Raw genomic sequence first — 27,034 nt, forward strand, 5'->3', positions numbered from 1 at the left:
AAATCTATACAGTGGTACCTCGGGTTAAGTACTTAATTCGTTCCGGAGGTCCGTACTTAACCTGAAACTATTCTTAACCTGAAGCACCACTTTAGCTAATGGGGCCTCTTGCTGCTGCCGCGCCGCTGGAGCACGATTTTTGTTCTCATCCTGAAGCAAAGTTCTTAACCTGAAGCACTATTTCTGTGTTAGTGGAGTCTGTAACCTGAAGCGTATGTAACCTGAAGCATATGTAACCCGAGGTACCACTGTATTTTAATGTGGCAGCACCTACACTTTGGAACTCCTTGCTTCTTGATATCAGGCAGGCTCCTTCACTGTACTTTTTGGTGACTGCCAAAAACATGTTTGTTTAGACAAGCCTACTCAGATATGTGGAATGTTGTTTTTAGTTTATTGCTGATTTGTTTTTGAGATATTTTAAATAGCTGTTTTTACTGATAATTTTATTCTTTTACTGATATATTTTATTGTTTTGGTAAACCAGTTTCAGGTTTGTTTGTTTTTACAATCAAGCAGTATATAAATTTTATGGAATAGAATAAATAGATAGATAGAAATGGTTTGGCCTTTTAGTAGAACCAGTACAGCGTATTGGCTAGAGTGCTGGTCAGCCAAATTCAAATTCCTTCTCATTCATAAGATTCCCTGGGTATCCTTGGCTGAATTTCTCACATCCTAACCTATGTCACATGAACCTAGTGTGAAAGAGAGTTCTGAGGATAATTACCACATGGAGGAAGGAACATGCAGGGCCACATTAACACCTGTAGACGTCATAAGCACTTAAAAGATTTTGGTGTATATATAGATAGATAGATAGATAGATACACACACACACACAATAATAAACCATAAAATATTTTTTTTTATTTTGCAGAACCTATAGTAAGATGGAAAATAATGTTTATTTTTGTATCCTTCCACTTTATTTATACTTTTTAAAAAATTCTCCTACTTTTTCTAATTGCAAAGTCTTTTATCGCATCCTCAAAACTAATCTTACGTAACACATCTACTTCTAGACTTAGTAGAGATAAGGTAGCCAGCCCGCCTTGTTGCATAATTGTTCTATTGGGATTTTTAATATACTTCAACAGAGAAAATGAACACTCAGTGGAGCAATTTGTGACCATTAATGTTAAAAACCTGGCAATGGAAAATTTCTGTGGTGCTCCTGTTCCCTTGATGCCCTAAGCACTTGCTTATTTTGCTTCGTGGTTAATTGAGGAGATTTCACCCCTCCCATACACAAGAATCTCCTGGTCATCTCCTGATGGTCTCTGCTGACTCTCCAGAGAGAAGGAGGCGTGTCCTGCCTATCTACTTATTCTGCCCAGCAACATATCTGTGTGTGTGTGTGAGAGAGTCAGTCAGTCAGTGTATTGGAGAGAGTGAGAGTGTTGGAGATTCTAGAGATAAGATTGCTGTTAGAGCAGCTGCAGACTCTCAGTGTAGCATTGATTTATGCTTAGAATATTCAGCTCTGTATATAGTTTTGTATCATAGTTGTAGTTATAGAATAAAAGGAAGATATTCTACAGAGCTGCTCTCCGAGTGGTTTATACTCTGCAAGACTCTGCAAAACTCTGCTGCGCAACGACTGTATTATTGAGACAGTGAATCCGGTGCTCTCAGCTCTAAGCTGTGAGTCCACAGCACTGTGACCTGTTCCTGTGGGAAAAGGAGGTCTCTGGCGGTGCTACCCAGCTCGCCTAGCCCAGTCGGGGTTGAGGTGCATGAGTCCAGTTGGCGCACTGGCTCTAGGGTGATGCTGACATTAATCCAGCCCTGGGAATGTGTGTGAACTTCATTCGGTATTTTTTTCACAGTACAGAATCTGTGGGCAGAGCTTATGTTTGTGCAAGTTGTACATAAACAGGCTATGTGCAGAAGAGTCAATCCATGTATTGCGATTGTTGGTGAGGTTAGCAGGCACAGTGCTATCCACTGCCAGTGTGCTTTGATTATTCCCAGAATGGCTGCTTACCCAGTCCTGTGGTGGGCGGCAGTTGCAGACTGTTGCGACTATTCCTGACCCCCCTGGAAACAATGCTGGACAGGGTGGCCGGAAGTTGGAAAATCCCTATGCTGGCCATGGAATTGGGTAGGGTTTCCCACCAGTCTCAATTTTGAGTTCTGGCCAATCAGGCCAGTCCAAATTATTGCCTGTACAGACCTAGAATTGTCACAAAGACAAAGTGGTGGTTGGGATACACCACGCACACAGCTCTAAGTTACTTGAAAGAAGGATGAGATAAAAATGTAATAAAATGAATAATTCTGTTGTTCCCTTTTACCCTCCCCGCTCAAAAATGGTACACAATAGTACAGTACATGCAAAGCTTTATGTTGCAAGTAGCATTTTGTGGTGACTGTTACCCAAAAGGAATGGAATGAGTTGGCACGTTGCTTTTAAAAGACAGTTGAAATAACAATGAAATAAATTAAAAGTGGCACTTTTGTTATCTCTGTTTGTTGGAGTATGGTGAACCTGAATGGCAAGCTTTGTACCAGACATTGTAAACAGCAACATTGTCTTTGCCAGAGTGTGCCATACTTAATGGGTTTGCCCTTGAGAAACATAGACGGGAGATGTTCTTTAGGACATGTGACGTACCATTTGTGTGTGTGTTTGTGTGTGGTAGCATGTGGAAACAACAAGCAGCACTTTGCACATGCCTCTCTGTTTGAAGTTTTGTTTAATAAAGACTTGAATAAAAATTGAACTGAGCTTTTATTGCCATTTCTTTGGGGCCATCTTTTTGAGTCTCGATGTGTCTACTGCTCCCCTGAGAGTAAGGATAGCGCAGGGACTTGCTTTCTTATTAACAAACCGGAATGTATCTGCCATAATTATCATCATGTATCTTTCACATTCACAAATTTGTTGTGATGGAATCAGCTAAAATATTAATACTGTGGTGGGAATAGTGTGTGTGTATCTCATCTCATAAATATGCAGCATCCATGTGCATGGGTAATGTGTCCAGAAGCCTAACTTACCATAATGCCTTTTCCAGTCTAAAATATAAGCCTAGGTATTACTGAGCGAAAGCAAATGCATTTGGTTTATTTCAGGTTGGTTCTGTGGGAGTGTATGGCTGTGTAATGTGTGTAATTCTTTCACAGTGGAGAGTCAGGAGAAAACAAGTTTATTATTTTATTTCCATTTGTTTTTCTTCATTGATCTAAATGCTTCTTACCAGGAGCTCAGGGTTCCATTTATTAAGCTACCCCCATGTATCCTTAAGTTGTGATGATACTTGAGACTCATCCCTTTGTATTGCATTTCTAGGCACAAACATAGGCTCATGCTTTAAAACTGCATGTTTGAGCAGTGTGGTTTAGTTTACAGGTGTTTATGAAACATGCAACAAAATGATCAAGTATTTTATATTTCTTTCTTTCAGGTGGCTGCCTTGAAGTATATTCCTTCTGTTCTCCAAGATGTGGAAACAGTGTTTGATGTCAGGTTACTTAGGTGAGCTAACGTTCAGAATTCAGTATCATGTAGGTGACACTATATCTTTGGCAGGACTATGCTGGTATTGGGTTAGTTAAGTAAATTCACACTTGATGCATAGCTGCTGCAAACTGTTATTCTGGAATTGAAGTCATATCTGATTTCAGAAACAGCCTAAGTTGACATAAGCAATGTGTCTAAAAAACATAGGCTTCTCATTACCAGATATAAAATAAGCAGGAAAATAACAGTTGCTCTGTTGTGACAGTTAAAATATCTATGGCAAACACTAGCGAGTTTAACTGTTTGGAAGACCTCCATATGTTTCATTAGATTCTTTTTTAAAATATACCATATTAATCTAATCTAATCATTTCATTTTTCTATCTTTTGCAGCCAGCTCTTATATGAATTTTATACTTGCATTCCACCAAAATCTCTACAGAATCATAAAGTGCGCTCCATGAAGAATATAGTATGCAGCAATCTCTTTAAAAAACAAGGTAAATTCAGAACGACTTGGGAATAATGATTAAAAAAAAACAAACCTGCTATCCCATGTTGGTTTAGGTCTCTCTCCAAATATCTTAGGCACATGCTCTTTCTTCTGCACTGCTTTGGCCCCTCTGCACTTTTGTTTGGACATTTTTACCCTCATCCCTTACGTATGATTTACCATGAACTGAGATGCTTCTGAGCTCCTGTAGACTCTACCTCAAGATCAGGTTAAAAGCTGCTCTGCCTTTTTGAGTTTAAGCACCAACAATCTGGTTCCATTCTGGTTCAAGTGGAGCTCATCTCTTTCGTACAGGCCTGGCTTGTTCCATAATGTTGCCCTAACATATTCAAACTTCTCCTTCTGACACAACTGTCTCACCTGCCCATTAAGACTCCCCAGCTGTGCTTGTCTAGCTGGCTCTGCCTTTTCATCAGAGAAAGCTACATTGAAGGTCTTGGTTTTCAGCCTCCTACCTAGCAACCTTAATTTTGCTTCCAGGACTGCATGACTGCATTCCACCACATCAGTGGTACCACATGTAACAAGATGTAACAAGACCACTGATTTCTTCCCTTCCACTAGGGGATATCCAGATGTTGCATGACATCTGCAGACAGGCTGCATATCCATCACAAACTGAATGATTGAATTGTTCACTGAGCCATTTCAATATGCTCTGTATCTAAAAACAAAGGGCTTACTGATTCTTTAATTGTTGTATCCTTGAAAGCATTTGAGAAATGCTAGTGATATGCTATGGCACACATCAATTATTTGGTGGCTAACAGTTTGCATTAGGTGTTTGAGAGATTTTTTGAATTCCAGATGTTTCTGTGCCTCTTGGGTGTTTGCAAAAAATGCTATAGAGTATGTCTCAAAAGCACTTTATCATCTCCTGCTTCCACAGTTCTGCTGATGCTTATAAGTTCATTATTGTAACAGTGTCTTAAGCAGCCATTTGCAGGACAAAGCATGCATTACAAGATATAGGAGCAACAATGCCTAATTGTGCTGGTGCAAAACACACCTCAGCAAAACATACCCACCACCTGTATAATTCAGCTGTTGTCCATTCATTTTCACCACCTCACTTACAGATTAAACTGCCTTTCTTTATTTTTTTATAATAAAGTTTTAATAAAACTTTTCAACATACAATAAAAAAAGAAGAAAAAACCAAGAAATAAGAAAGAGAACAAAGAGAAAAGCAAGCAGACCCAGAGAGATAATAACAGAAAAGAGAAAGAGATAAGTAAAAGTGACTTCCAACTATCTGTGAGTTGTGCCTGCAAAAGTTCCTTATAATAATCCAGTGTTCAGTTCAGAGTAATGTCCAGTTATTCCTCCCTCTGCTAGCTGATGTTAAATCCAGGCATCTCAGTTTCATTCCTTTTCCTTCCCATCCATGAAGTTCATAAGTAAGAATCAACCTTAATCTTCCTCTAGTCGAACACCACAACTTTACTTCCTGATTTAAAAAGACATTTGGTCCTTATTCTTTATTTCTCACGAGTTTCTTCGCTGTGTTTATATAATAAGACAATATCCATAATTGATTACAAATTATGTAGACATTAATTCACAGCCCAAACAATAGTATTGCAGGAGGCATGGCCACTTTTTCTTCTGAGATGATTCCAAGTTGTACACAGAGTCCTCTTTCCATGAATTCCATCTCCTCCTCCAACGTCATAGCTCCAGCACAACTTTGTTCCGCTGCTTCCAGCACTGATACTACTGCAGGAGGCTTAGTCACTTTTTCTTCTCGGATCATTTCAGATTGTACTTCCAGCATCAACACTAAACTATCCTTTAGGGCTGGCAAATCATCCTTGGTATTTTTCCCCAGGAGCTGTGACTCTTCGGGAATCTGTGTGAAACCTTCCTTATTTTCTAATATGATATTATGTTCTGAAACACTTTGTATCAGAGTAAAAGATAATACAAGGTGCATCTGCTTAAATGAGTTTCAAGTGCCTTATGGCATCTTCAAGTTTTTGTGACTTAAGCTTTCATGCACCAAAGCCCAGTGTGCCATTCCGCGAAAGCTTATGCCACAATCAGTTTGTGGGTCTTTAAGGTACCACAAGACTGTTTGTTCTAATGCTGCAAGAGACTTTACATTCGCTGGACTCAATAAATGTTACTTCAAAAGGGAGTATAAAATAGTATGGTTACATGCCTCCTCTAACTAGGGAGCTCCTTACTATGAAGCAGACCATTCAATAAACACAGCATGCTAGTGTAAAAGCAGCACCACCTTGAAAATGTGCAAGTTATTTGTTTTCTGGAAAAGCAAAGAAGCCAACTTACTAGCTTTTCCTTTCATGAGATTTTTGTTCGCACTGTAATTTGGATTGCCCTATCTTGAAGAGCGATAAAGAGGACAGCCTGAGCCACTGCTAGCCTGAGCTGGGGAAAGAGACATGCTGGTGCGTGGTGTGCCTCTGCACCTCTTTTCCTGGCTCAGGCTGGCAGCAGCCATGATGTGCAGAGTGCCTAGAAGTCTCTATAAACATTCCACAGACCTTCAGCTCTTCACAAATGGACACTGTGAAAACTCTTTTGACTTTCCTTGGAGACTTAACTTCTCTAATAGCTTAATATGAGGTTGCCAGTTGGTCAGTACTCATTCATATGGATCCATTCTATTATCCCAAATTTATTTGGGAACTGTTGGTGAGAAACTTTGGCAAAAGCTTTTTGGAGGTCCAAGTATGTTAACCAAACTAACCCCAATCCACATAAGGTAATTTTTCATCAGGGTGAGACAGAATTCCCTTTGCAGAAGCTATGTTTATGCTTTCTCACAAAGGCTTATTCTTCTACATGCATAACAAATCTAGCTTTAATTGTGTTTTCCACATCCTGCTGGAATAGCTCAGTCAGCAGGGTTGTGGGTCTAAGTCCCACGCTGGGCAAAATATTTCTTTTTTTGTTGCGGGCTGGACTAGATGATCCTCATTGTCCCTTCCAACAATTAAATGATTCTTTGAAATAACACAGGACAGTAGTCAAACCGTGACCTGCAATTTTCTAGCTCTCCCTTGAGAGCTCTCTCTTTAAATAAATTTTAGAGGAAGAAAATCTTGGTAGCTTTCCCCCTGAATCTTCGATATCTGGAAGGCAGAAGTCCTTGCCAAAAGGAAATCCCTTGTCTAGTAGCAATAGAGAAGTGTTATTCAGAGTGTTTCTAACTCTGGTTGAGAAGTTATTTGCAAAACTGTCAGGTCCCTTTCTTCATTGTTGGTAAGAAAGGCAATCCATTTTTAATTGTGCCTAGAGGCTTTCACAATGGGCTCAAGAGCTCTTACAAAATTTAATGAGAGTAAATAAATGAACAAACTCCTTTCAGATTGTCAGGCTCTGTTTCCCACTTCAAACAACACATCCACAGAAGTCAAAATAAATAGGTTAAAACAATATTTTGCTGCCTTTGTATGTAAGAGAAAGCTAATTACTTCACAGAAATGTTAGGTGAGAATAACATTGTAGTTTGAGATTAATTTTGATTTTGTCTAAGTATGATTAAGATGAGTACAGGGGCCTTTTTCTCTCCCCTGTATTTGGTCTTCATAGCTAAAAAGCAACACAATTGCAAAGCACAGGTGCCCACAGTGAAGTCTTTTAGGAATTTCAGTCACTAAGAACATTGGGAGTTTTTTCATTTGGATAATAATGCTTTACACTTAAGAACTGCTGAATAAAATAACTAAAATTAAATGTATTTTGATCTTTTGGAAGTCAGATCCCAAATTCTGCAGGATAGCCTTCTTTATCTTAATGGAAGTTTGTTCCAAATGACTGTGCAACTCTTTGAGAGATTTGCCAAGTGAACCTCGTTTTAGAAGACCACGGGGCTTTCCCATATGCCAAATATTTTATGAAGCTCATCATTTCCGCATCTTAAAATTGTAGTTGGGGAACTATTAAAAAATAAGCAAGTGTTGTTAATTTTAACATTTATAATTCAAGTCATGAGACCAAGCAATACCAGAACCAGCACACATTGCCTCAAAAATGGCTCAAAAGGAAGGTGACCTGGTAGGCGCAAAAAAAGCAGACACCAAAGATTCCAACAACATTCAGCAATTACGTTTTATTTCTATAAAATGCTAGGCCTTCACTGATGTGTTGTAGAATAATCAGCCTGCAACTAACACAGGTCTGGATAAATGTGAGTTTTGATAAGAGCAAAAGCTTAGGGTGAAGGATGTGTAGCCTTTTCCTCACATTTCGCCTTTCCCTTCCATTCTGCTTTCTTCATTTAAATCTCACCGCATTTTAAAGCTTTGGTAAGGCTAAGCATCACTTCCATTGATAAAACTATATAGATTGCCTTCTGTACTACTTTCACTTAGGGCCACACTAGATTTGCTGTCTTGGCATTTAAAATATAAATAGCATTGACTGAGGGTGAGGGTTAATAATTATCTGGATCACAGCAAGCAGGAAGGTAGAAATTAACCCCTTCTAGCTCTGCATTTTTTTAAAAAAAAAGTTTTTTATTGAAAGATTTTAATGGATAACCAAGGTACATATAGTGTCTCTGTTTTCAGTTCATAGAGTCTTTTCTACAGATCATTTACGTTTGGCCTGAGATACTACTATCATAGGCGTTGTGAGTTTGGGGGGGGGAGAGAAGGGGATGGTGTTCTTTCCTCCTTTTGCATAGTGTATGTGTGGCGTTTTGTACTAGTATCATGTGGATAGGTTCTTTATTTATTCATTTGTTTTTGTTGGTGTGGGAGGCATTATGTTTTTGTCTTGTTGGGCTGTATATGTAATAAAGGGAAGCTACACAAGAGGGTTCGAATCCCCGTGATGGGGTGAGCTCCCGTTGCTCAGTCCCTGCTCCTGCCAACCTAGCAGTTTGAAAGCACGTCAAAGTGCAAGTAGATAAATAGGTACCACTCTGGCGGGAAGGTAAATGGCATTTCCATGCGCAGCTCTGGTTCGCCAGTCATGCTGGTCACATGACCCAGAAGCTGTACACCGGCTCCCTCAGCCAATAAAGCCAGATGAGCGCCGCAACCCCAGAGTCGGTCACGATTGGACCTAATGGTCAGGGGTCCCTTTACCTTTTTACACCAGAGGGAAGGCATCCTCTTTTCTTTGTCCCCATTCTACTTTCAGTTTGTTGGTTAGCTTTTCTAGTATGGCTGTTTCCCATACAGTTTGGTACCAGAGGTCCATGTTCACTCCTGACAGGTCCCTCTAGGATCTAGTTATGATGCTGCTAGGTGCTGAGAGTAGGTGAGGTAAATCTCTTCTCTGAAACTGGTAATCACATTGGGAGAATGTGCCCCATTGGCACAAATGGGGAATTTCCTATCAATGCAAATTCTGGTTGCAGAAAAGGGATTTTCCTCAGGACTACATCTGCAAATGAAAGAGTCAGCTTCTCTTTCTCTGCTTTACAACAATCCTGATCATTATCACCTCCTCCAATGATGCCACCTCAGTTTTTTAAAACCTGTGAATTAAATTCAAAGTTGCCTTTAACATCACAGTGTAGTTTAACTCTTATAGAAACAGTCTTTTTCTTTGATAAGCCCCTCCATTTTCCTTTTAATACCTTTAAAACACTTCCTTTTAAAAACAATAAAATACTTGGAACAAAAATTTACCTCATATACCAGTGATTAATGATAACATTTTTTAAAAATGCACGTATGATGTCACATATATTGTCAAAATGAGAGTCATGAAATCATAGCTTCCATTTAAAAATCTATGCAAATACAACTGCGAGAGTTTTATTAGTCAGCGCTACTCACACATACAAAGGGAAGCTCGTGGAATTGCATTTTCTGTGGCTGAAATCTGCTGTACTAAGCAGGGGCATGGAAATCTTATATCAAAGCGGCATATATTCTTGCGATTTGAATGTTTACCGAACTTCTTATAAATAGGTGAGTTTTTTAATGATAATATTTCAAGTAGAAAAGCTGAAGCAGAAGATAGCAAGCTGATACTGGACACCTGGAGACAATAAATTGTAGCAACTTGACCTCTGATGTAAAACTACCTCTGCTGTTGTAGGCACTGTGTCGCTGAATATCAAATGCTGGGAATCACAAGTGGGGAATGTACTGTCACACTCAGACTCAGGCTTCCCACTGTGAGAACAGAATGCTGGACTAGATGTGCGACTTGCTCGGTCCAGCAGGATTCTTACGTTCTTAGGTGGATTTTCTGCCCAAGGACTAATATGAAATAATTCCCATGTTGGAACGTTTTCTTCTAGCCTTGTGGCCTGTCTATTACATTTGTATCCTGACCCTCATTCCAGGAACTCACAGCATGCATGGGAAGTTATCTCACTTTATCTCAGCACATTGTTCTGTGATTTCTTCTACTTTGAAAATAGGTGTGGGGTTTGAATATATTCAACATATATTCTTAACATGTTGAGTTGTACTAAATAGCAGCATAGCAATGCTCAACAGAGGAATCACATTACTGATACTGATATGCAACTTTCAAATAGAATGTCAACCAGATCAGTACCCAAAGTCCTTCTTTGGCTTAGCCAATTATAGGTTAAAGTTCTGGATATAAATATATTTAAGTGAAAATGAGAGCTTCAGATATTCAAATTATCCAACTCCCTGCAAAGCAAGTAAGGGAGCCTGGGGTCAGTGTTCAAGATCATCAGTGGAAGGTTTTCTGTTGTTATCCAGGTGAGGGTTACTCACCAAGAAAGAAACAGTAAGGGAACTTTTCACTGGGCATTGGCAAACATGAGCAAGGGGTAAGGATTTAACCCTCTCTTCCCACCCCCCCTTCCCTGTATTATATTACAGTGCTTTACAGTGATTGGGTGGCAGCCCAATTTCAATACATGCATTTGCTGCCTTCATGATTAGTTTGGTCTCCAGTTTTTGTATTATAGGAAAATATGATGTAAGCAAAGAGCTGAATCATTTGGTTGTATAACATCTAGCCTAGGGCTCCTGTGTGTTTAATCCAAGTACATCAGTTTTTAAATCAGAATGTAAAATATGCAGCTAAGGGCAAGTAATTTTTGGTGTCTTTAAAGATAATAATTTCAAACAAGTTCAATTGCTCAGTGAATAATTATGCTAAAACGTGTTACTTATTGGTATTTTCCATAACTAATGTTTACAGACAATTAAGATGTGACAATTAAGTCAATCATAAACTACAAGAACTAACAAAACCTCTGCCAGTAAACATTTCTGTACTGTGGAGGAAGCTTTTCTGTTTTAAAATCTGCCACTCGAGGAACAGCAAGAATACAAATGTACAAAAGATTTGTTGTGAAAACGGTATCCCTTATAACAGGCAAGTCTATAAATTCCTTCATCTAAAAATTAATTTTACAGAATTGTACAAATATTTATACTTTTAAAAATAGGAAATCACAATGAATTCATCATTAGCAGCACATGGCAACTGGGGATGTATACACCGCAATAGCCTTAGATGCTGTTTGCTTATCAAAATTACTCCACTGAGAAACCTCTTGGGCTGCATAATTTTGTTTTGGCCTAGAAAAATGTTCCCAGCTCAAAATGCAACGAAGTAGTAGTTGCCACTGCTTCTTAGGGTCAAAACAGATGCTATGAGGGGGATTTTTGAGTTGATCTCTCCAAGTTTTAAATTTCATTTCGAAGTGCTTCAGGTGGCTGTAGTGATGGGGATGGCAGTGGCATCATGCAAACTTAAAAGCTTGCTTTCAATCTATCCCTGGCAATTCAATTCTGGGGAAAATATGTTATGCGCTCCCTACTGTTTCAACTGGTGAAGAGTTTGTCAGATAACCAGCCTCATATGACCAACATGCTTAACTCTAATTAATGCATGAAGTGGTTAAGACCATAAAGCTGTCTTGCCAGGCTCATCTCACCTTGTGAGGGTCTGTCAAACCTCCCCCTCCTCAACAGCTCTGCTGCCCAGTCTACCTGAGAAACTCGTTATGCAAAGGGGTCTCAGCTGGCTACTCCAAGCTCAGGCCGCATGGCTGTCACAATCCACACTTGAGTTCCTATACCAAAATTTTAGGAACTTTCACCACTGTAACTTAGCCATGTTATACTGTCTGTGCATCTTTTTCTAAATGCTGTATGGAAAAGCACATGAATCTGCCTTTGGAGAGCTTGTAAATAATAAACCATTTTTACTTACAAAACATGTGGTCTTTTTCTATGCTAGGGGAGGAAGGGACTATTTTGGAACCCACAATGGCATATTTTAAAGGTCTAACAGCCTATTTTTCTACACTTTGCTGCATATTTTCTTATCTTAAATCTCTGCTGGGGTTCTCTCACCAAAAAGTACCTGCCCCAAACCTGGATCTTGGCATCCAGCAAATTCTCCTTGTATACCTATTTTTATCTTTGCCACCAGCAGTTTCAGGGGCACAGCAATTACCCGGGGTTGGTTTACTTTGGGAGGTCCTTTATGTACTGTGACTGCTCTTCATAGAAGCATGCTTCCTAACTTAAATCTGAAAGGGGAAAAAACCGAAATAACTGATATTGAGGCTGTACAATATATAGCATAGATGAGAATTTATGCATATATTATTATGCAACCAATAATATACAGTATTCAAAACAGTTAACCACCAGTATAGGTGAAAACAGTACTGGTTATCACGTGTGTGTGTGTGTAGGGGAGGGGATGAATTAAGATTCAATTATGTCTGCTATTGTTAAAGAAATCTGAAGTGGAATGAATATAAATAGCTATATAAATTTCTATTATCTCTAATAAAATGCCTGCATAGCTAAATTAAAGGCTAGAACGATCATGATTACATTATTTTAATAATAAAGATTAACATGGTAAGTTGGCTATTAGTTAATTCATGAACATTATTAATGGAAAATGTATATTAATTGGGTCTACAGTGCTGCATAAATAACAGGCAACCCATCTTGCATAGTTAGCATATTTTCTCCTACTTTATGACATTTACCGCATAGCCCAATTTTCTCTTAGGCAGAACAGTCAAAGTTGTTATTATATATTAAAAACAGTGACAAGTACAAATTATTTTTTTCTATTATATGTGTGGGTACTGCTTTGTTTTACTGTTAAAGGAAACTTTTAATGCTAGTATGGAAATGGCTGCTTGAAACTATTTGTGTATAGAATGTGTTAGGAGAAAAAAAAAGCAGTTCAACTATTACGGTTCCTGCTATTGTTTTCCACTCAGAAAGAGTGAGGAAAAAATGCTGTCTTGGTAGAATTGATTGGAGTCAAATGTAATACAGTACCTTGGGGTACAAACGCTTCAGGTTACAAATGCTTCAGGTTACAGACTCCACTAACCTGGAAGTAGTACCTCGGGTTAAGAACTTTACCTTAGGATGAGAACAGAAATCCTGTGGTGGCAGCGGGAGGCCCCATTAGCTAAAGTGGTACCTCAGGTTAAGAACAGTTTCAGGTTAAGAACGGACCAGGTTAAGTTCTTAACCAGAGGTACCACTGTATAAGTATCAGAATGCGCTTATGGTTTCAGGACAGTATATACCATGGGAAAGACCTATCTGATGCTCCGCCTAAATGGTTGCCTCATTCAGACCATGTGAATGAAGCAACGTGGGATCCATGCATGGAAAAACAGCTCCCAGCTATGGGTACATCTCAAGAGGACCTAATTGTCAGGTCTTCCTGACTCATTCTATTGTCTATGCAGTTGCTCATCATCTTGGAGTGTAGGTATTATAAATACCCTGTATGCATTAATTTGTACCTCCTGTTTCAGTCCTTGCCTTCACTCAGCTTTTTAAGTTCAATAATAATGCAAGCTTTTAATACCCTGTTTGTGTAATTGCACCCAATTCATCTTATCTTACCTCCCTTGAATAAAGAGTTACAAGCTTTAAAAGATAAGAGCTGAGGACTTGGGCAGCTGCCAAAAAACTTCTATTTATTGGGTCACAGAACAAATGCACCTTACCCCGGCCATAAATATATTCTTCCCCAGAGATGTTCTGACTAAGCACTGTAAATGGTATTTTCATATATTTTGCAGCCACAAGAGTGTAACTTCATAATAAATTCTGAAAAGATGTATTTTATATATATATATATATATATATATATACTCCATAGATATATCAATTCACCCAAACAAGCTGAAGTTATACACTAGGGATGTCAAGCTAAAGTATATTTAAAATTAAAATTTGCGTAAAAAGTAAGGCTTCAGGTTATGTACTAAATTGTGCTAGCTAAGTATACCTCAATTATTAATGACAGTGGCTGGGATTTACAACAAATAGAAAGGATTGCTTTTAAGAAGCTTAAAAACAGTCACCACTCCATCTGGGCCAGGGATTACCATTACCCAAACTTTATCAGCTCTTCCACATTTGATCCAAATAAATGGCAAGATTCCCCCTCCCAAATTCTGCCAAATCCCCTTCTGTTGTACCTCCATGCGCCGCTGCCCCAATATTCCATTTTGGAAGTACCCCTCAACCCCCCAAAACAGATTTTGAGGGGCTGCGGGGGGGGGATTGCAGACATTCAGTCTGACTTCTCCCTCCTTCAGTAATGTGTGCTGGGGAAAACTGGATGTTATTACAGCTAATAGTACAGCCAAAGCAATTTCAAACAGTAAGCAAGAGAGTAAATAAATATTTTCACAGGGAAAGAGCATGGTTTTGTGTAAATAGGTATGCATCAACCACAAGATTCACTTTGGACTTCAGTTTGGTGCTTCATAACAACCTGATTTGGTCAGACATAGGCAGTCTAATTCTTCTGCCCCAATCACTGTTGACACAGCTATAATCCCCTGCTTTTTATAGAAATGGATGAAATTTGCAGGCACCACAATCCTTCCAAAATGAGTAAAGCCTTCTGTATACCTCTAAAATATGGTATCTCCCATACAAAGGTCTTGTTTAGTTGGGGCAAAATTTGATTAATGTGAAGGCATTGCTACTCCTTCTGAGTGCATAAGTTCTCTCAAATTTCATAAGGGTAGTTGCAGGTTTTCCTGCAAAGGCAGCAATTAGTTTTAGGATCTGCTCCATTCCTCTTCCTTCCCTATTGAGAATTTTCAAGAAATGACTCTCACTTTATTCCTTCTGGCAGAAGTGAATATAATCTCAGGCTGGATAAAGGTTTCCAAATTTATAAACAAACAGGTATAGGGGATTTTGTGCTAGAAACCGAGAAAATCCGATTTTTATTTTGAAGCAGAATTTGATGAAATTGCTGGGAAAGCAACCCTATTCCTGGCTATGAATCCTTCAAAATGTCTGAAGCAAAGCTGCTGTGATAAGAGAGCAGCTGTGGCAGTTTTGGGTGGGAATCACTTAATCTCCTTTACTGTTTTGTGGACAGTTGCTCTGAAAATTGCAAACATAAAAGAGGTGCCACTGGGTAAGAAACCTGTTAAATCACAAACAAATAGGTTCAGCGGGATTGTGCCAGGTACCTTTAAAGTTGGCTTTGGGGTGGAAAGAACCAAATGATTCACTTTCCAAGAAAAAATCATTTCCTCTGATACAAACTTGATCTGCCAGTTGCAGTGGAGATCTTGACCTGTTTCCACTTCGCACCTTCCTTGATCTCAGAGGCATAAGTTTTGTTCTTGAAAAGCTGCTTCCTTCACCAAAGCACTGGGATTGGAAAATGTGGGTAAAATAATTTTCTCCCCTTTCAGCCAATGTTTGTCTGCATTATTGTCAATGCTTCAGGAATCCTTCCTTTGACTTGTGATGCCTCATAAAGATCCCCTTTCACCTGTGACAATCAACCCCAATACTTCTGAGGCATCTCACCACCTTGGGACTTGTTAGATTCAGATGCACAACCCTACTAAACAACACTATGTAACGTATAACTAGGGATCGTGTCAGAATTGGCCAGTTAATATTCTAACATAAAACCACTTTTAATTGGGGGATTTGCTACTGTGAGAAGCAAGGCATCAATACTAAAAAATTTTGGGAATGTTATTAAGCAGTGAAAAGGGTTTGGAGGAAAGACTTCTCTTTTCTTCCACCACCATCACCCAGCTTTTCACACCATTTTATATTCTTCATGTGTCATATTTCTTCTTTACCATAAAATAAGCTGCTGGAGAAAATGTGTGTTTTCTTTCTGGTGCCGAAGGTGGCATTTTTGGGGGATGTTGGGAGTGAAATTTTGGTAGGAAGAGTAGGGTTACAGATGGCCATTCTTGAGTTTTGATGATGCATTTTTATGTTTCATGAACAGTTGTATCTCTGGCTTAGATGCTGAGTATCTGTTACATTGTTTCTCTCCTTTCCCCCAAATATCTGAAGTAGTGTGCATATGCACAATTCATGAGTAGGAGGCACTCTTGCTTTTCCAAGGATGTTCTAGGAACAATCTTGAATGTAAATGTTGTGGGCAGAACTTAGCTCAGCTTCATAGATAATATGTTTTGTGTGTGTGTTTTTTTGCCAAATTGGTCTTCTGCATAGTTTTCCATGCCATTTGGATTTATTTGCTCTGATTTGCTGTCAAACGTATGCAAGCTTCAAATTTCCATGTATATTTTGCTGCCTTTCTAGCTCTTGGTCAGCTTTTCACTTTCTCTCTCTTTTCTTAATGCAACAAGAAACGTTTAATAATAATAATAATAATATTAATAATGGGAAGTTGGCATTGCAGGAAGACATTTATTACCCACAAAGCATACACATGTACTCTATTCAGAATGATTGGTTCATTCACAAGCCAGATCTTCATGAAGTGTAGAATGTGGTATTACTCTTTGCTGAACTGCCTTTAGTTACAGTACTTAGACATTCATTCTGTAGATCCTAATTGCTTGCTTCATGTTTACATTGGTAAGATGAAAGGGGATAGAAGCCAGAAGGCTCTACATGGGAAGGATTGGAATTAAGCATAGTTGTGGGAGGGGGAGCTGCATTGTATGCTTTCTGGGAAGAAAAACATGAAAATTTCTGTGATAATCTTAAGTAGCAAATTATTACTTTCAGAATGTAGAGATATCCTGCTTCCTGTCATTACCAAAGAACTGAAGGAATTACTGGATCCAAGGGAAGAGGCACAAAACCAAGAGAAGAAGTATTGTGTTGAATTACTCAACAGCATCCTGGAGGTTCTCAGCTGTCAAGATCCAGTGAGTATTGATGATTAGAATGATTATGTGGCTGATTCCAGGAGGTTGTAAGACGGTGCTGATTAAGTTGTAAAATATTGATGCTGATGACTCTCATTTAAATTCTAAATATAACAGGGCCCTGACAGATTGAAAGAGTTCTCTTAGTTTTCAGTACGACACTGGAAACAGAGTTATAATTTTTCCCTCTTGGTTTTCAGGATCATTTGCCTTGACACATCATCAATCCTGAATCAGCTTTATTTTATTAAAGCCAAAGGAGTCATGCCGTTTTGTACACATTGTATCATTGACACTAGACACATGAACCGTGGAGTTTGGGAATATGTTGCTGGCTCACTCTTTCCTTGATACAGTGGCACCTCGGGTTAAGTACTTAATTTGTTCCGGAGGTCTGTACTTAACCTGAAACTGTTCTTAACCTGAAGCACCACTTTAGCTAATGGGGCCTCCTGCTGCCGCCACGCCTCCGGAGCACGATTTCTGTTCTCAACCTGAAGTGAAGTTCTTAATCTGAGGTACTGTTTCTGGGTTAGCGGAGTCTGTAACCTGAAGAGTATGTAACCTGAAGCGTATGTAACCTGTGGTACCACTGTACTGTGTTTCAGGCCATCCAAGTTGCCCCAAACCATTTATTTCATTGTTTATAAAAACGCATAAACCGTGTGTGTGTGTGTGTGTGTGTGTGTGTGTGTGTGTTGTACATAAAATAAATTGAAATAACTGTCAATAATACAAAGATTAAAATCAGCATTTAAAAAAATACCAATACCAATTTTTATTATTTATAAAACTAAATAAAATACAAGTATACATAACTAAATACCTCTAAATGGGCTTATGGAATTTTTAAAAAGTGTTTACAGGTACCTAAAAGAACATAGTTGCCTACTGTGGTTTCAAATCCACTTTAAGTCATGGGTTTGAGGAATCTTGGTGCCCTAGTAAGTGCCAGTTAACATTGTTAAATGGAAGTTAATGAGGTAGGAAACTTCACAGGATGTTTCTGATATTCATAACATAGCTATGTCTGCACTGAATAACTGATAGTGCTGTATGAAAAAATCCAAGTGAATAAATGAACAAGTCATTTTTATGCCTTTTCTGCTTCTAATAAATATTCAAAACTGTTCTGCAACACTAAAGGAACAGTTACTTTTTAAGGGTGAGTTATATTAGTATGTGTTGAAAGGCAGTGGCCAGAACCTTGTTTCATAAGCCATATTGCCATCATCACATGTGCTTATTTAATATTAGCTGCTGTACAAGCTTGCTTTCCACATTTTGCATATGTGATCCATGTGCATGTATGCAACAAATTTCTACAATGGGAGAGTTCTAAAAGGTATGTTTAAAAATGTGTCATCTTTGTGCAGAGTCACAAGCAGAAATCTGCATTTGACTTAAGGAGTTGAGTTATATTCTATTTCTCAATGTCTGTCTTAGTTATCATTTAATTAATGCACCTTCACTAATCTGCATTTTAAAAAATCATATTAGTAATGGAAGTTCTTACACTATTCTGGGTGCTGATCTCTGAAATTTCACTTGTGAATATGACAGGTTTTCCTGACAAGCTGACTTGGTTTCCCAGTGCCATACACTGCTGCTGCTACCTTGCCACTCTCCCCTCTGTTACTGGCAGTCATCAGAAAAGTCACCATACCTGCCACTACTGCATTTCTAATATACACTTAATTTGTGTTTTTAGGTACAAAGATATTTGCCACTTCTTTTGAGATTATCCCAGTTTCTTCCCATTTCTTCCCAATTAGAATGTCTTAAAGTGGAAACTGGATGAATTTTGGGCCACCTCAGGGGCCTCAGTATAATTTGTATCACTGGTTCTTGAAGTGACACTGAATAGTCACTTAAGTTGTGCTGTTTGAAATATGTGGCTTCATAGCTGAATTTCCTTTATTTTATCCATTTTAGTTAGGCAGTATTGCTTGCTAGGGAGAGTCTGAGATACTGTAGAAGTACTAGCCTCTTCAGTTTTCATTGTGACAACGCTAATATGCAAGAAGTTTAATAGAATAGTTATTATTCTATCAGAAATGTACTTTATTTGACCTGAATTTTCAAGGAGAAAAAGCTTTGGGTTAGATGACCCCGTTTGGCTGAGATCATACAGGGCTCAAGAATGATAGTCATAGCCTTAGTGGCAGGTTCTTTTTTCTTTCTCAGTTCTGTGGTTTTAAAGTATTCTTTCCATTTCACAAGTAGTTTGTAGAGATGGCCAGGCTTAGAAAATTGGTATCATTTGTTCCTTAGGATGCACTTCGACAGTCTACCTTTCACTTTCCTTGGCAGCGAAATTCTTTCTTTTGAAAAATGGAAAGATCATTGGATGAATTGTTGTAAAGTTAATGCATCTCTCAGCAGGACATTGAGACTTCCTCTCTGTGCACTGTGTACTCACTAGAAGGAAATCTTTAGGTCTGGACAGCCTACATACCTGAGGAAGGTGTTCATCATAGGCTTCCAGGAGCAACTGGCTTAAAAGACGCTTCTGCTTATGGGGTCCTGCTTGCACAATGGAATTTCCCCTGTGCTGTCCTCCCTCCTGCATCCCACACTGCCTCTCTGCCAAATAATTTCAAGTGGCCTGGGGACCCTCTAGAGCAGCCTTTCTCAACCTGTGGGTGCTCAGATGTTGTTGAACTACAACTCCCATCATCCCTAGCTAGCAAGGCCAGAGCTCAGGGATGATGGGAGTTGTAGTACAACATCTGGGGACCCACAGGTTGAGAACCGCTGCTCTAGAGTAAACTGGAGGGGGCAGGCATGAAGATTCGCACGCGTGCTAACTCTTGCTGAAGTGCTTTAAGTTAGAGATCAAGAATCAATTTTTTTTTTTTTTTGCTGTAATTATTTACTGGTGTTTGATATTTTGCTGGATGTTTTGTTTTTAAGTTTCATGGCTGGTTCTGTTGGTGATAATTGTGGTTTTATTATTATAGATTATTGCAGCGTTAATATTTTAGCTTTCATATTTAGCCTATGAGTAGTTTAAACAAATAAATATCTTAGTGAAGCACATAAGATCTTAAGGGCCTATTGAGTTGACTTAGGAGGCATATCCTTGAACTTTCTGATCCAGTACTTGATGACAGTGGAAGACATAATTAGTAAGTACAGAAGGAGAATGTGCTGAATGGAAGGAAAGGGGACCTTCTATAGGACTAAGAAGTTTTAGCAAAGTAACATTCACTTTCCCAAACATTTAGTTTCAAATGTACTTTAAAAATTAAATGTTAACATAATGCAGTGTCTTCCTTTCCCCATGTTTTAACATACCTGAAGGTTAGTGCAATTAAACTAAATTGAAAGCATATGGCAAATGTTTAAAATCCACCTTAGGAACATGATGGATGAGGCGCTCTGTAGATGCTCACTGCCACTACTAAGGAGAGAGAGAAATTTTTTAATAATCTCATCCTATGCATGTTTACTCATATGTCCCACTGAGTTCCAAGACATTAACTCCCAAGTAAGTGAGCATGGAATTGTAGCCTAAAACTTTCACTTTAGGGCATTGCAGTGAAGCCAAATGATGCCCCACCTTGGGAACAACAATACAAATGTTTAACTTTACATGAGCTTGTTACATTCCCTCCACCCTCCAGCAATTTCTGCGATTGGGTTGATTACTCAGGTTTGTAAATGAAACTGTTACAATAGGAGCAAGACGATAACTCTGTATGTCAAGCGTGTGGTTGCAATGCCCCCTTGACATTTAAAGTATAGTTGTTTAAGATAATTATAGAGTAAACATAGTATAGATATTATAATGAGCTTTCATGTTTTGTCTCTTATCTATTACTGTATAGCTATTATATAGCTTTTACCACTCAGGACTTAGGAGCCAATGATACATTTTCTCTTTTCCATGCTTGACAATACTAGTTTGTGATAATGCCAAGTTGACTAGTACTGTTTGACAAAGTTTTGCTTTCAATGTGAAAAGGCCATATTAAAGCAGAAAAATGAAAAAAACACGTCTTATTCTTCTCTCCCCCCACCTTTCTAAAAGTAATATTTAGCTGTTGCCCTCAGTTGTTTTGAAAAGATGCTGTCTCCTTCAAGATGAGCTACTTGCTGTTACAAATTGCATGTATGAAATCTCAAAGGTTATCCCCCAACACTGTTTTATAATTAAATTGACTGTATGTTGGGATCTCAGGTGCAAAAGTGACCTTAAATTCCTGGCAGGCTGCAGATGCAGAGTGTATTATTGCACAAACAGCAAAAAGCAAATGCACCATAATAAAGCAGATGTGCCTGCTTTTTGAACCATGCTTGTCACATCTGAAAAGTGAACTTGTGCATTTCTTCTACTGCTAAATGCTTGAGTTCCCTTTTCAAACCTGATAACTTGAAGTGCAAACTGAAGCCAAATGTGCATTTGCATTTTAAATAATAATAATAATAATAATAATAATAATAATAATGTAATTATTAATAATTTTGTATATTCATGAGTATTATACAAAATGGGTCCCTGCCATTACATAGAACTATCAGACAGAATAGCTGTAGATCAGGGGGTAATGAATCTATAGCCCTTGGACCAGAAGTGGCCTATGGTTTCCCTGGCCCTATGCAGTAAATAAGCTTTTAAAAGATGTCATTGATGCTAATCTGAGGTATTTCTTAAAGCCTCATTGCTGTGGTGGTGGTTTTCAGGGGTGTAAAGCTGGGGAGAGGAAGTTTAACTTGTCCTTTCCTACCTGTACCTCCCTACCCATGTATTATGACACTTCTCTCCCCACACTCCCCAAATCACTGACATTAGGGAAAATCCCAGAAAAGCTTCTGTTGACACCAATGGAAGCTTTTTTAAAAAAACAGGAAAAGGGCCAACAAGTAAGGTGTGTGTGAGGTAGAAAGAGAGAGTGGGCTCTGACTCTGCCCACTTTTACTGTGTCAACATTTGGTTCTGGTGCTGCCCTCTATAGCCACGTGGCCCCTGAAAGTTTTCCATGAAGTGCACAGGCTGACCAAGATCCCCCATCCTTGTGGTAGTTGTTGGAGGGAGGGGCCAAATGGCCATTGGTCCCACCCAGCTAGGAGAGTGGAAGGAACCTCAATGTCTTGCTTCTCCCTTTGATAGCAGCCATATGGAATCGTTAGTGACAAACAGTTATTCCTCAGAACTGAGCCAACAGAACCCCCAAATGTTGCTGAACCTACAGCTCTCACCATCCTTGGCCATTGGCCATGCTTGCTGGGGCTGATGGGAGTTGTAGTTCAGCAACATCTGGAGGGCCAAAGGTTCCCCAGCCCTACAACAGAAGGTCCTTTGATATTTAAACTCTTCCTCAGAGAAAACCAGGTGCAATGGGTGTTGAAATGGGTGAACACACACAGAGATAGTTCTGGGAAAGGGAATCAAGTGGCAATTGGTCTCAGGCAAGGCAATTAATATTTGACAGATCTTCTAAAGTGCAAAGTGACGTGGTTACCTTAACACAAGGTTCTATTGGGGTTTACTATGCAAACAGAGATCTGATTAATTATGGACTGCAACATTTACTTGAATGTTAGTGGAAGTTTTGTTCACATGTCATCAAAATTGCCCATTAATTTTTCTCTTTCTTAATGGGACACCACTTAGTCATGGGAGCTCTGAATATGTAGTAGAGCTGATACAGTATATCACTCATAGTAGGTGAATCGTCTCCTGAACTTGAATACCATTTAATCATGCGCTAAAATAGGGTGAATAAACTCTAGCTCTCCAGATATTCCCCGACTCCAGTTTACATCAGTCCTAACCAGCATCCTGGGGATTATACTCCTGCATTATTTGGAGGACCACAAGTTAGCGACCCCAATTTTAAATACACACATACCTATATAGTCTCTGAGACTCTGCATACATGGCAAGTAGTTTTTCAATTAATTTGCCTCTATACTTATCTCTCTGAAAGGAAAAGAGCCTGCTCAGTCCATACTATTTTCTGTTTTATCAAGTACTGAGTAGTGTTTCACTATTTTATCTCTCTTTCTCCCCTCCAGAATTGAAAGGCTGAGCCTGATTTATGTATTATTATAATAATTATTATTGTTTAAAAAGCAGGGCTATAAGTAACTTCAATCTGGGCCCCTTTTAACAAAATGTAAGCTTCAAGCTAATTATTCAACATCTACGATGAGGTGTTCTTTTGGGAGAGTAAAGTATCTAATTAGAGAACTCTTAGGAGAACTTGGACCTACAGTTACTTGTAACATTTATCAAGGCAGAGGGAGTGAAGGGGGAGAGAGGAATGAGATAGCCTCTTAGGAAAACTCTGTCAGATCACAGCAGCAGTGTATGACAGGCCCTCTGAAAATGCCAAACCTGCCAGAAGGAACTGGGAAATCTGCCAAACAACCAGATGCTGCTTTTGGAAAGAACCCTACCCCACTGTGGCATCTGGCACAGTAATTGCTGATCAAAGAAAGAGGATGAGGGTTAGTAGGCTGGCTAGGGAAATAAAAGTAGGTGCAAGAGTAAGGCTGTTATCTGCTAAGTTTTAACAACTTCAAGAAAAGTGGGAATGCCAGTAGCATCCCATGTTTGTTCTTAATTAGACCAGGCAAAGCATTTGTTCAATATTTTAAGCTGCTGAGTCGCTCTTAAGGAATAGTCTATGTTTTGATTTGGTAAAGGCTGTGCTTAAAGACAGCATGGAAGATTTATGAACACTGAGAGTTTAATGGATGTGTCCGTAGGTGTATTGCTGCAAATTAAGTTAGAAGCTGTTACAGGAGTTAGCAATTAACCAGTCTTGTCATAAACCATCATGGGCATTCATTTCATCAGATATCAGTGAAGCAGAGAAGGGCAGTATAAATCATGGGTAGCATGCCCTGGTGCCCTTCAGATGCTTTTTGGGCCACAATTCCCAGCATCCCTGACCATTGGCCTTGCTGGCTGGGACTGATGGGAATTGTTAGTCTTACAATGAGGGCACCTCATTGGCTTTGCCAGGGATAAATACATAAATAGGTTTGAAATAAATTGGAGAATAAGTCAAATGAAACCAAATTTTGATGTTTTTCCCAAATATTGGGAGCATACCTCCCTGCTGTACTGCAGCAAAAAGCGAATGCTTCCAGTTGTGGAGAGCCTATACTTATTTGAATGTAAAAAGACCCTCATTTGTTGGCCCATTTGGTGGTACCCAACTAACTTGCTCAACCCATGCATTGATTTCTGCTTGCGTAATGGAACTCCTCCCTTTCCTCTCTGCATGCACCCTACACTCTCCCCAGATGTGCTCTGCTGGGTTGGGGGAACTTCTAGAACAGGATTGGGGGGCATGGGGGGAGGAAAGGGGAGAAAGTTCCATTGCACAAGCAGAGATTCTAATATTGATGGATTGAGTTAGCAGGATACCACCTATTGAAACTGGCCCCCGAGTATAACATGCTTGAGTAAGCAGCAAGAAAGGAGTACAATAAGTGAAAACTCTAAAAAGAATAAACATGCAATATTTGTATGAATTTCTTTCCAAATGCTGCCTCAAAAGTGCAATAAGAGAGAATACACAATTCATCTTTGCTTTCCCTGCTAGGTTCTTATTTAGAACATTTGAAGCAATTCCAAGCCAGATGAGAATGAAAGGTAACTGGATACAGCCAGCACAGACTGTATGAATTCAATCTGTAACAGAGCAATAGGAAGCAATTGATGGAAGACGAAACAGGAATACAATGCATGCAAGAGAATCAGACGTTCAATGATGCAGTCACTGATATTTTTCCCCAGTTCTGCATCCTTTAGTTCCTCCTCCTGCACTCTAGAATGTTTTACATTTGTCATATTGTAACTTTTGTAAAGGTTGGAAAAATGAAAAAACTATAAATATTATTTGGCTTTGATATAGATGGAATGTCCCTGAACATAGAGGTGCACTTCCGCTAGACTTGAAGTCCACTCCTGAAGCCAAAAATTACTTGTACTCTGATGTAATGCCCAATGTGAAGACTAACATCTTACTCACAGTGAGATCTGTGAGTCCCAATTTGGGCATGATATCAGAAGAAAATATTTGGAAATTTGAGCAATGGGCATTTCTGCCAGTCCCACACGTGGAACATGTGAATCACTGCTCATACTGTCAGGCATACATGCATGTTGTAACCTGAGGAGTGTAGGACTGGGGAACCTGCAGAATTTTTAAATGCTAATAAATTAGGAGAAACTATTTTGCATTTGCACAGTAATATAAGCAAGTGTTATCTCAGGAAGCTGTGATTTCCCCTATGGAAACTTCGATATGTCAGATCCCCCCGCCCTTTTTCTGGTGTTGTACCTAAGCTGTTAAGCAAATGTTAAAATTATGTTCAAAATATTGATCATGAGGCACAATCTGAACAAAATACGCATATGTATAGTTACACAACTGGGAATATATAAAACTAGCATTGTACTCATATTCTGAGATATGATAAACTATATTCTCCTTGACTAACAGAACAATATGTTATGCCAGCATGGTGGATCTATGCCAGCATAGTGATGGGATTGCATTGGCAGCATACTGCGCCAGCATAAACCTCACCCTATGGGGACACTGCCAAAACCATGGGGAAAATTTGTAGAATTTGGAGCACAGCATAATTGGAATCCTATGCTCATGCCCAAGTTGCTCTAACTCCCAATGTCATTGCAACATTGCAAAAGAGGTGGCATATGAAAAATACATTCCCTTTAGAGTTAATGGAGAGCCACATACAAACTGCTCCCCCTCCATATATACTGGAGGAGAGGATTCTGACCAGAAACCAGCACAGATCCCTGAGTAAGCACAGGAAAGGGAACACTGCTGATATATCAAAATGTGGATCATGAGACTAAATGAATCTGCCCCAATGGTTATAGAACCATGGACACAAAAAAGGGGAATTTTGGCAAAAGGGCATATTGGAAGGGCACAAAGGAAGAATTTTAAACACATAAATAGCAATGGCTAATCAATACAAGCAGAGTACATAAGTAACACTTGTGTCTGTGGATGATATGGGGATTTCTTAGTGAGCTTCGTGATGATGAGTGGGTGACGCTGGAGTTGCTGGGGTCTATGTGGAGTATCTATCAGTATCACTATTTTGCTTCTGGTTTCTGCTGCAATTATGCTATTATCTACTTTCCTGCTTGGAGTAGGTAGGATTGCAGCAACATTACACTGGTACAGCATTGGCTTATGGCCATAAGATCACTCTTTAAGTTACCTTTAAGAATCCAGTGATGAGAAATGCAGTGTTTTTTGAACTACTTTGTTGCCCTTGGAGAAAGACAAAACTGTAACCTTTTTTAAAAAATCAATTCACTGCAAGGCGCATGTTCAGCCAGTAACTGAAGCCCAAGGTGACATTAGAAAAAAATTGAGGCAATGCACAGGGAAACTTTCAGCCCAGCAGTATATCCAAGGAAAATGAAAAGTTAGTCCACTTTTAGTCATTCTACAGATATCGCTATCAGATGGTGGGGATAAACCAGTGATTTATCACATAATACTGAAATAATATTGCTACATAAGAAGAAGGAATTGCATTTTTATAGTATGTACTTAAAAGGCACTTGGGGTGTCCAGCTGAAAAGTGGTCAGTTGCCTTGTCTGCTGCAATGCCATGTTTTTATATTGTACTTTTTTTTGATGTTTCAAATGGTTTTATGTGGATTTTATTGTTGTAGCCAGCCCTGTGGATTGTGAACTGATAAAGGATGGAATAGAAACCAGAGTCCCAAATAAATACATTAAGCAGTTGTATACAGCCCCTTAATTAATTCTAAGCAGCCATTATACTTACAACATTGGTAAATCTGGTGGTTTGCTGTGGTGGAGGGATTCTGTTCAGCTACGCTGCCAATTTGCATTACCAATTACCAATTGTAAAGGTAAAGGTACCCCTGCCCGTACGGGCCAGTCGTGTTGTGTGCCCATCTCACTTAAGAGGCCGGGGGCCA

General features: G+C 39.1%; 1 protein-coding gene across 2 annotated transcripts in view; it reads left to right on the forward strand.

Moving 5' to 3' along the window:
• Nucleotides 1-27,034, forward strand: part of DOCK2 (dedicator of cytokinesis 2) — a 255,858-nt gene that overhangs the window by 58,012 nt on the left and 170,812 nt on the right. For both annotated transcript variants that reach the window (XM_080995208.1, XM_080995209.1), the window contains 3 exons: nucleotides 3,414-3,484; nucleotides 3,863-3,969; nucleotides 16,931-17,073. In XM_080995208.1, the coding sequence (XP_080851334.1) occupies nucleotides 3,414-3,484; nucleotides 3,863-3,969; nucleotides 16,931-17,073 (321 nt within the window). The remainder of the gene's footprint in view (nucleotides 1-3,413; nucleotides 3,485-3,862; nucleotides 3,970-16,930; nucleotides 17,074-27,034) is intronic.

The sequence above is a fragment of the Podarcis pityusensis genome (genome assembly GCF_964106645.2).
Source record: "Podarcis pityusensis genome assembly, chromosome: 2".
NCBI lineage: Eukaryota > Metazoa > Chordata > Lepidosauria > Squamata > Lacertidae > Podarcis > Podarcis pityusensis.